At 44.2% G+C, this 11,596-nt stretch overlaps 1 protein-coding gene across 1 annotated transcript; it reads left to right on the top strand.

The window, feature by feature from the left end:
• The first annotated feature begins 245 nt into the window (after positions 1-245).
• Positions 246-11,060, top strand: Inhba (inhibin subunit beta A). Its single transcript, XM_035441501.1, has 2 exons — positions 246-836; positions 9,694-11,060. Exons 1-2 carry the CDS (start codon positions 449-451, stop codon positions 10,578-10,580), a joined length of 1,275 nt encoding a protein of 424 aa, XP_035297392.1. The 5' UTR covers positions 246-448; the 3' UTR covers positions 10,581-11,060.
• Positions 11,061-11,596: the final 536 nt, after the last annotated feature.

Consider the following 11,596-nt stretch of genomic DNA (forward strand, 5'->3'; position numbering starts at 1 on the left):
CCTTTCCTCCCCTCCCCCTCCTTTTCTCCCTCCCCTCCCTTGCTCTCCCTCTCTTTCTCCCCCTTTCCCTCTGTCTTCTCTCCCCCTCTCTCCTTTCTCCCTGTCTCTCTCCCTCCCATCCTCTCTCAGTCTCTGTCTCCCCCCCACCCTGTCTCTTCCTTCCTCCCTCCCTCTCTCCCTCCCTCTCTCTCTCCCTCCCTCCCTCCTTCCTTCTCTTTTACTCGGAGACAGTCAGAACTCTCCTCCCTGACAGCCACAAACCTACAGCACTGACTGCATTCAGAGAGGGAACCTGCAAACAAAACTTCACAGAAAACTTTTTGCTCTTGTTCCAGAGAATTTGCTGAAGAGAAGAAGGAAAAAAAAAAGTCCAAAAGAACCTGTGCGTGAGGGGGGGAGGAAAAGCAGGGCCTTTTAAGAAGGCAACCACACGACTTTTGCTGCCAGGATGCCCTTGCTTTGGCTGAGAGGATTTCTGTTGGCAAGTTGCTGGATTATAGTGAGGAGTTCCCCCACCCCAGGATCCGAGGGGCACGGCGCAGCCCCGGACTGCCCGTCCTGTGCGCTGGCCACCCTTCCGAAGGATGGACCTAACTCTCAGCCAGAGATGGTAGAGGCTGTCAAGAAACACATCTTAAACATGCTGCACTTGAAGAAGAGACCCGATGTCACCCAGCCGGTGCCCAAGGCGGCGCTTCTCAACGCGATCAGAAAGCTTCATGTGGGCAAAGTGGGGGAGAACGGGTATGTGGAGATAGAGGACGACATTGGCAGGAGGGCCGAAATGAATGAACTCATGGAGCAGACCTCGGAGATCATCACCTTTGCCGAGTCAGGTGGGTGCTGGCGTTGGGGGTGGGGGCGGGGGCAGGGAAATGTATTTCGTTGACAGTCCTAGCAGGAACTTCTTTCCCTCCCGCTGGAGACTGCCCGGGAAGGTTATTAGTTATTAGGTGATGGTGGCGCCGGAGAGGCAGAGGAGGGGGAGAAGACTTCTTTGCCAGGGAGCCCTGCCCCGCAATGGCTAGCTTACACTTGCTAAATAAACTCAGCGGTTACCCAGAGAGGAAGCTCTTGGGCCGGTCTGGAGCTGTAAGGTAGTCTGCATGGGGCTTCCTGGCTGCTCTGCCTAGGAAGCCAGATCAGAGCAACCAGATGAAAGCAGGGCATTTGGGGGTTTGGGGGTGCAGAGGCAGCATCTGGACCCCATCCAAAGTTTTTCTGGGGTAGGAGTGAGAGTGCCTGGGGGCCGGGTGCAAAGGCACCGATGAAGCCACTGTCTGAAAACAAATCTGTTTTAAATGTCTGATCTGGGGGCCGCATCGGAGTCAGACTTGGGCATATTTATGAGTGACAATCATTTTTACCTCTGGAAAGCCTGCCTCTGTTCACAACCTACCCAAAACAGCAAAGAGCAACTCCCAGGGTATTGGGTTAGTTATGACTTTTGGAACACTGACATACTTGCTTTTGGAATAAAAACAAAATAAGAAAAACAAAAGCAACAACATCAACAAAAAGCCAAAGAACCTCACCCCCCCAACCCAGTTTTATTCTTTGTAAAGTTACTAAGAACTTTTTGCCAAGGAATGCAACCTTCACAGTGTGCTCTCATCAAGATGAGCTACTCAAACCTTAAGAGGAAGAACTTGAACAGATTTTAGTCATTGACTCAGGACCACACTAACCTGTTGCTGAGTAGAAAATACCTGTCTAAAGCTGAAGCCCTAGACTTGGAACTGGCTGCTCATAACACTAGGAGGAAACAGATCTTACTGCAAGTCTATAAGTTTGTTGAAGCTGGCGTACAGATGGGTTAATAATACCTTTTCACTTTCATGGTAAATGCCAGGCTAAGGAATAGGATCTCTTGCCAAAGACAGTTGAAAGGAATGCCATTGTTTTGTTTGGTATAGCAGCATATGGCTAGTAAAGTATGTGCAGGGACTCCCAGCATTTTGTTTAAAAGTTTGCTGCAGCAGTATAAACAATTAAGGCAACACTCAAAATTTCCAATCCTGAAAACCTGTTGACTCAGATGTTCTGTTTTCGAGAAAGCCATGCAAGACCTGGGCATCCTTGTGGGGGAGGGGAGGGTAGGAACCCATAGGCTGCTGGCTTGGTGGCTTCCTCCTTGTAAGAAGCCTTGCTACCCTCGAAGTTTCCTAGAGAGGTGAGCTCTGTCCATGTCCTACTTTCTTACCTACCAGATCCTTTTTGATACAGTTCCTCAAACCTTAGTCACTGTGACTTTATTTTCTGAACCTGACTGAAGAAAAGAATTAAGTTGCCTCTTAATTTTCTTCAGCTTTCATAATTGGAAGGTGAAAGATAATCTTTGTAACATTGGCTGGTGTGTGGGGGAGTGGGATCTGTGCTTCAGAAGATTGGTCCTGGGCCTCACATGTTCTTATATGCAACCTTCACCCATGTCGCCTCTATTGCAGTTTCTACTAACTTGGTTTTAACTGTATCATGTGACTAAGTATACATATGACTTCCGCCATGTTTAACTGCACAGTGGTTGCCAGCACTCTATCCTTCCCTCTGATTTTCTGGGCTTGTATAGAAAATTCATCGCTTGGCAGTTAGAGATTTGGCAAAGAATTGGGCCATTTACACTCTTTCTTACTTATGGCCTTCTCAATGCTAATGGCTCTCAGTTATATAGGATCTTGTCATTTTTGCTTTTCTGTTGTTCAGTTTGAGAGAAAATGAGCTACTATTTACGACGGTGATTCACTGGACTCACACATTGAGTGTAAAATTCCTAAGTGGAAACTCCTAGTCCAGGAACATGATGTGTTTGTTACAGTTGCTTATTTTCTCATGTGAAAAGTAGCACACATCGACTTCAAGTTGATTTAATATAATTTCACAGATTGTAAGTAAGGACATATAGTATAGACAATCTACTCTCCAAGCAGTGTAGAGTATGGCATAAGCAGTTTACTTAGGCAGGGAACATATTTATCATCTGATTAATGAGAGCAAATATATGAAAATGAACTGTAAAGATCTGTATTGTTGCTTTTGGAATAATTCTACTTTTCTACGTAGTACATTTACATATTTCAAGACTAGCAAAGGGCATGTGCTTTTCTTCTTTCTTTATAACCATTTGTACAACAGAGAGTGCAGTTGATGAGTGTCACCTGTAAGCACACCACAGATGTGCCTTTTAACATCAAGATTCCTTGTATGGGATGTATATTTTACTTTGTTCTCTTCACTCAAGATGGTTAGATAAAGTTGACAAAAACATGCAAATAAAGGGACTACAAACACTACAATACCTTGCCCTTTTAACTGAACTTGTCCTACTGTGTTCAAGTGGAAAGTATTTCAGCTTTGTGAAGTGGTTTTGGATTGCATTTACTAAGCAGCAGACATTCACTTTCAAGCTCTCTGAAATCTGCTCCAATAAATAAAATTGACTTTATGTTCATAGGAGTCACCCAAAGAGTGCTTCCCAAAGTTAGCATGTGACTGGCCCCATGGCTGGCCCCACACTCTCAATGCTCCCTTTTCTTCAAAGGAATGGCAGTATGGAAGGGTAAAGCCAATCTAACTATGACTTATATTGTCAATGAAATTGAGATCAGAGAACTTCTTGGCGAATGCACTGTGTTTTATCTACTTTTGCTTAGTAGTTGCTCAGTGAGTATACAGTAGCAGCTTACCATTGGGTCTGCATAGATTCTGCCATGGTTAGCTGCTGATTTTCACAGTTAGCTTACTGGAGAAACAAAATAAGTGAAGGCTTAAAAAAAATAGATACTGCTCAGTGGTTGTCTAGAGTAGCATACCTCTCCCCTCCTGGAGGATACCAGGTACAGAAGATCTGAGTTAGAGATGAGCTCACCTGAAGACTTCCTCTCCACACCCCAAGAAAGCCATCTAAAAATGGAGTAAACTCCCACAGTTTCATCCCCGCCCTTCTTTTGACCTGCCTTGTGAATTACACCCCACTGAACCTCTGAACCTTTAAGGTTTCACGTTTATCTGAATTTTGGAAAAAATTGGCCACAAGAGGGCGCAACCCTAAACCTTCATCTCTATATCAGCTAATCTGGAAAAGGCAGTTTTGTGCCCACTTGAAGCCCCAGCCCGTAGCGCCCTAATCTGGAAGATTACCAGTTATTTCCTCCCAGCAATCCCATCATCCAGAAGGGTTAAGATTTTATGCGCTGAGAGGTGCACGACTACCTGTAATACATGAAGTGAGACAGAACCACAGCAATAGGAATGCTGTGGTCCACGTGAACATTCCACAGCTCCATTGGCCGCAGAGTAGTGATACGTTTCAAAAACAAACAAAGCAGGGCTTGGGATGTGCGTGAATCATCAGCCACACCGATGTGAGCACAGTCTCTCCCTAATACGGTCGCCTGGGTTTTACAAAAACATCTTCCATCGCCCCCGATTCTGCTCCCTAGTTTGCCTGCCTTATCAATGCTTATCACGAGGGACAAATGACAAGTGACTTCCAACAGGGAGGGGAAAAAAGGACTATTTATTTAACGCCTGGTAGGAACATGGAGTTCAGCTGCTGAGGACGTTTGTTTCCCAGCTGAGAGAAACCGTGGGGGAAGGATGTGCAAAGAGTTGAGCACTGATTTTTTTTTTTTTTCTCGTGTGGAGTGGGTGTACTGTAGTGGGGATGAGGAGATGTCAGGGGAGAGATGCAGTTTTCACAGGGAGAGAGAAGGAGTACCTTCCCACTTTTCATGAAAATACTTATTTGTCTTGGCCTTTCTGCTATATCAAACTTAAGCATGATCTCTTCGCTTTAGCTCGGAATTCTTCATGCTTGACTGGTTCCTAGGTTTAAAAGCGTAAAAGTTTTGATGAACTCTGGAAAAACTCTCTGGGGTTGAATATTGAGAAAATTTTTTTCTATTTATATTATGAAGTCAGTCTCCACTTTTTTTTCAAACATTTAACCCCTTTCATCATTATTTAAATGGAAGAGGCAATGGATAATAAGTTACTCAGGCCTGAAGGTTTACAACAATTCAAAAATGGATCCCAATGAGAGGTTAGACAGGATAATTTATACACACAAACTAATATGCCTGCTGTAGGCAAGATTCTCTATAGTAGAACAGGGGAAAAATAACCTTTCAGACCTCACTTGCTGCCTTCTGCAGAAACCCCTGGAAGCCATCCAGAGGCCGACTTAGTGCCTCAGAGAACACACAGGCTGTAATGCTGGCCCTTTATGTTATTGACTGTGCTGTACCTAGGCACAGGGAAACTGGTTGAAGAATGGAAAATTAAAGTAACACATATTTTACAGCAGAGCTGTGCTCCCCTGATGGTGAGTTTTCAATGTGCACTGTGAATGGCAAGGCTTTCCACATTAACAGAGATGTAATTATTACCTATTTTACCCAGGACGCTGGTTAGGAAAACCAGGCTAAACTAAACTGAAACTTTATGTGTATATTGATTGTTTAACTGGAAATGATCATATACTCACAAATCTCATAGCTGGACTTCTGTGTATGTGGCATTTGCATGCTAATGTTGGAGAAGGAATCGGGGAGCCTGCTTCTTTAAGCCCTGACATACCTTTGTGACCAAGCTAGTGAAAAATCCTGAAAGCAAAAGAGAATTGCTACAAACACCTTTCTTTTAGGCTTCCATAGACTTTCTTTCTGTCCAGCCCTCCCACCAGGCAGCATTTCAAAGGTATTCCCTATAAGGTACACAATCTATCTCCACTGAATGACGTGCCCGTTTTCTTCTGCTTTGCTGTGTGTCCACCAAGCTCACCCACATGGGTTTGCGTGGGACTTTCTTAGTGAATTACTCAGACAGAGCAGGCTGTGATACAAGCCTTGCTCACAAGCCTCAGGACAGAAAATAGCACAGAGGAGGGAAAGAACATTACCAGGGAGCAGTTAATGAAAGGTTAGGGAGCCAGCAGCTCTATCCGGAAGCTGTGGCCTGGTGGAGGAACCCAGCACACACCTGTACACATGAGCGCCATACTTGCTCACGCAGCATTATGGGAAGGTGTTTATTTCAGGCTTTTACAGCAGCAGATATTTAAGTCAGGCCTGAAATGGATGGAGGTCCTAAACATCTCAGCCTTAGATATCTTTTTTCCCTTTTCCAAATCATTACATGTTCAGCTTGGGGCCTCCTGGAAGCATCACTGCAATATAGCAATTTCTCTCAGGTAATAAAAATCAAGGGAATATAACATTCAATAGTTATATTTTTCATTCTTATGTAACTAACGTGAGAGCTGTAATATATTTCTGAAACCAACAGGTCTGATCAACGGTCACTCTACTTCAGCTCCTATCCATTTCACTCTCCCCACACCCTTCTGCAATGAGAGCTAAGGTAAAAGAAAAAAAATGCACTGCTTAATAAGTCAGAATACAATAGAACTTGTAAAATGTACCTGCGCATGAGGTAGACGGAGGAAGACTTGACTCTCTCCTCCCCCTGTCCTCCTGGGCATACGGCAACAGCATTTTCATGAAATTGGATCTCAGTTTTATTTTTTTCCCTGATAAAATATCATGCAATACACAAATAGCAGTTCCAGAAATGGACACCAGGAGAAGGAGGGGACAGGCATGTCAATTAGTAGGGGAAAATCCAAATGTCAGAAATATGGGGGAGAGATGAAGCAAGCTAGAGTGGAAACAAATACAGGAGCAGAGGCTTTCGGCTGGGTAATTAAACTGCGGCACAAATCAGCACCCTTGCCTCCCCGTGACACACAGGCAATGGCTTGCAGTTAATTGTCAGCCAAGACCAGCCTGAAAGTCGTTTGATGATGACTCTCTGAGCCTAGTGTAACAGCACCTGACAGACTGAGCCCCCTCTAATGAGCACTCTCTTTGTACGATCCTCCTGCAGGAACACTAAATCATTTGCTTCCAAGTACAGCCGCCTGTGAAGAAGGGGTGGAGCTACCTCATGCGTTAGAAACTTGTTCCCATGAAATGAGGGACCATCCTGCAGGCTCTGTGATGGGAGCCCATGGCCTCAGCCTTGCTGGACACGATAAAAAGCAATTCGTATGCATAATTGCTTGTTTTAGCTTGCCAGTTAATCCTCTCTTGTCCCCTACCCCAGCATCTGCAGTCAGCACGGGACTGCTTATGGGAAGCCCAGTGTGAACAGGTCAGCACTGCTGTCTGCCGCCCTTAGTCTCATACCCTAGCCAAGTGTGCAGGTGTGGACTGGGACAGATCAGAGTTTGGGAGAAGGCTGCCTTACTTGAGACCCAGTGAACCTTGCAGGCCAGGAGCTGTTTCCCAGAGAAAGAAAGTAGCCCCTTCTGGCTTCTCTAACTTAGCTGCTACTTTTATTCTCTGTCTGTGGACTGACATCCTGCGTAGCTCAGAATTTCAGAAAGGGCTCTGCTTAGAGGCAGGAAGGAAAACGGTAGGTAGGTAGTTAACATTTTCCAAAAGAATAGCAGACGTGCTCCTGCAGTGGAGGACCATGTGCTCTTCCAGGCCCCCTGTACCCTATTCCCTCCTCTCTCCCAACCTTTCTGGACCCTTCTACCTTCGTGTGCCCTAACACCCTTATGATCTGCTGCAATTACCATCTTAGATGCTGCTTCCTAGAGCCTTTCTTACAGAAATAAACAACAACATCAAACCCACTTAACCTTAGCAAAGGGTGATATAGGATTCACTTTAAAACCTGTCACCATGTTTCCATTTCTCACTGACCCTGGCTCTTATATGCTATGGAATCAGGATCTATTAATTATTTATTTTGATTCCTAACAGAAATGGGAAGTCACTCAAAGGAATGCTTCTGTTACCCCATCTTCCAGGCAAACTTTTAGGCAGATGCCAGGGGGACTCTCAATGCCTGTAGTCAGTGCTCCCTGACCCTTGCCTTTGTGAATTTATCTGTTGTAGTCATAGTGTACAGTGTTTTAGATTGAGATGGAATCTACAGTGTAGCATGCACAGAAAAGCTTGCCTTCTGCTGTAGTGCACTTGAGACTGTGCTGAAATTTATGGTACCATAAACATCTAAAGGTCTTCACTGATGAGTATAGCTGGATTTCTGTTAGCTATGGAAATCCAGTTAGGGAGATCCTCCTAGGGAGCTGTGAAGTCAAAGATGAACCCCTTGAAGATTGTTCCTAGACTGTGCATGAGATCCATGTACAGCAGACAGCTACAATTGGGGACATGATCAGGTAAAAGAGAGCATGCTTTTATATGCCTCTCAACGGTAATGTGGAAGTGAAATACATACTCAATCAAAGAATTCTAGTCTGGACACCACGTGTTTCTTATTATAAATGATACTGCATAATAAATCTACAAGTGTCTGTGAAAAGAGAAGGAAATAGCAAGTTTCTGGATCTACATCTATATAAATCTGGGCCATTTCTAGGTTGTCTTTTGCTTTAAAAACTGGTAGAAAGTGAAGTATATTTTTGGTATTTATTTGGTATATTCTAAATGAACAGAAGCAAAAATAAGTGATTCAGAGATAGGAGTTTCTTTCTTAATTCAAGGCAACTCAATGCTCGTATGCACCCATTTGTTAATTAGTAATCTGGTAATTACCTTCCCTTTGCTGCATACTACACCAAGACAGTGACTAAGACAGACATGACCTAATCTGGTTTCCTAAACTCAATTGGTCTGAGGGTGGTAGTAGGTGAGGAGAATGAAGGCAGTGGATCCATTCAGTTTAATAGAGGCATTGTTCTGGTTGGCCTAGGATGTTGCAGAAACAACCAGTGTCACTGCTACATCTGGGTTGAGTGCATAGAGTTCACAAGTGGTTAAATAGCTGGACCACAGGGACATGGACTTACATGAGATGCACAGTCCAAAGTCGTGGGCTAGTTTGTTAGATAGTGAAAATGAAAGATCACAACATGATCACAACTGTGATCAGACCCACTTTCAGGGAAGATGTCTTTAACTGCTTAATGGAGAAATGACTTGACAGAGGCCTGACTCAAAGCTTTGGCGGCCACTTGGTGAAAACTCTGATGACTGACAGACAAATTAGGTCAGGTGGTGACAGGAAGAAGACATTTTCTCAGAGTTTGGCCCACATTGACCCACACAGACGCAGGGGACAGGTTTTGGGTTTTTGTCGGAAATAATGACTCAACTTGCTAAGGCTTCCAGGGCTTTTCATTCATGTGATTCCATTACATCCTTTCAAACCCGTGAAAGCCTGGGTCAAATGTCATCACATTATTCTCATTTTGTAGATTAAATGAAAATGCAGGAGTGAATGAAATAGATGCAGGAGCCCAGGCTTCCTTCATCACAGAGCAAGGCCTACACACTTGTCTCTGTTAGTAGTGTCTCCCATAACTACTCAATTCTGTGTAAGTGAAGCATGGTCACAGGCAACAAATAAAGAAACACACAGGACTGTGCTCCAATAAAACTGCATTTTACAGGCACTAAAGTTTACCTTTCAGGTAAGTTTCATGTGTAAAAAATACTATTTTTCTTCAATCATTTCAAAACCGTAAAACCCTTTTCAACTCAGTGACCATATGGAAACAGATTCTTCTCTCATGTGAGCTGTAAATTGCTGACTGAGCGTTGTGCTAGATAGTGGGTAACACGATTCTTGTTGCCCGCGGTTAGTGATAGATGTAGAATTTGCAATTAACATGTGTTCTTTTATTTTTTTCTCTCTCTTGTGTCATTTTATCTTCAGGCACAGGCAGGAAGACACTGCATTTTGAGATTTCCAAGGAAGGCAGTGACCTATCAGTAGTGGAGCGTGCAGAAGTCTGGCTCTTCCTGAAAGTCCCCAAGGCCAACAGGACCAGGACCAAAGTCACCATCCGTCTGTTTCAGCAGCAGAAGCACCCACAGGGCAGCTTGGACATGGGGGATGAGGCCGAGGAAATGGGCTTAAAGGGGGAGAGGAGTGAACTGTTGCTATCAGAGAAAGTGGTCGATGCTCGGAAGAGTACCTGGCACATCTTTCCAGTGTCTAGCAGCATCCAGCGCCTGCTGGACCAGGGAAAGAGTTCCCTGGATGTGCGGATTGCTTGTGAGCAGTGCCAGGAGAGTGGCGCCAGCCTAGTGCTCCTGGGCAAGAAGAAGAAGAAAGAAGTAGATGGAGATGGGAAGAAGAAAGATGGAAGCGATGGAGCGGCTGAAGAGGAAAAGGAACAATCGCACAGACCTTTCCTCATGCTGCAGGCTAGGCAGTCAGAAGACCATCCTCACCGCAGGCGTAGGCGGGGCTTGGAGTGTGATGGCAAGGTCAACATCTGCTGTAAGAAACAGTTCTTTGTCAGTTTCAAGGACATTGGCTGGAATGACTGGATCATTGCTCCCTCTGGCTATCATGCCAACTATTGTGAGGGTGAGTGCCCAAGCCACATAGCGGGCACCTCTGGGTCCTCACTCTCCTTTCACTCAACAGTCATCAACCACTACCGCATGAGGGGTCATAGCCCCTTTGCCAACCTTAAGTCATGCTGTGTGCCCACCAAGCTGAGACCCATGTCCATGCTCTATTACGATGATGGTCAAAACATCATCAAAAAGGACATTCAGAACATGATTGTGGAGGAATGTGGCTGCTCCTAGAGTTGCCAGGTCCCAGAGGATATGGATCTAGAAAGTCCAGAGAAGACAGTGGCAAAATGAAGAAAAATATAAGATATCTGAATTAAACAAAACAACCAGAAAAATAGAAATAAAAAAACCCACAAAAACAAAAACTAAACTGAGAACAAAACTAATGAAACAGATGAAGGAAGTCGTGGAAACATATCCTAAGCCAGGGCTCAGAGATGAAGCAGTGAAGGAAACAGGGATTGGGAGGAAAAGAGAGAATGGTGTACCCTTCATTTCTTCCAAAACCAAACTGATTGCATCAGTTTTATCCAAACTGGGTATTGTCCTCTCTCCTGCCTCTTGTGGTTCCTTTTTGAGCCTGGAAGTCTACTTGTCTATTCTGCAGTAATGTGGGCTAGCACAACCCAAATAACGTCTAGAAAGCCATGAGTTTTAAAGGGCCAGTCCCACCCAGTTACCCAGGTCATAAGTATGTCTATGTGACACTATCTCTGTGTATTCTAGCGAGCAGGCATGTGCGTGTGAGTGCACACACACATGCACGCACACACACACACACACACACACACACACACACACACACACACACACAGAGGTATTTCCATACACCACATGCATACACATACTGGTAAAAGAAGAATTTCTGTGCGGGTGGTCACATTTTCTTTTCTGTACCACTTTTGCCACAAGACAAAATCAACATAAAACATTGAGAACAAGAATGGAAAGAGTGAAAGACCAAGGAAAAAAGAATACCAAGTTCCATTTCGTTAAGGTGCTTATGATCTTAGAACTATGCAACCTAATAGGTTTGAAACTGTTTACCTGAAAGAGGTCAAAAAGAGAGACTTTTTTGTATTGGAAGTAACCTGATTAATTTTTATTTTCTTCAAGGAGAGATACTTGAAAGGAATATGTTTGTCCATCTGTTGGATTCAAACATTTCTATATTTTGTAAATGTTGTTTTTTTATCGTTTACTATTTGCACTACAATGGTGTTTGACCTGTCTAATCCTTATTTAAC

Source organism: Cricetulus griseus, chromosome 3, assembly GCF_003668045.3.
Source record: "Cricetulus griseus strain 17A/GY chromosome 3, alternate assembly CriGri-PICRH-1.0, whole genome shotgun sequence".
Classification (NCBI taxonomy): Eukaryota; Metazoa; Chordata; class Mammalia; order Rodentia; family Cricetidae; genus Cricetulus; species Cricetulus griseus.

Bases quoted from the DNA above. Each gene is read 5' to 3' on its own strand.
- Inhba (XM_035441501.1), top strand. From the start codon at position 449: ATGCCCTTGCTTTGGCTGAGAGGATTTCTGTTGGCAAGTTGCTGGATT. The intron at 837-9,693 runs GTGGGTGCTGGC...TTTTATCTTCAG, and splicing joins CATCACCTTTGCCGAGTCAG to GCACAGGCAGGAAGACACTG.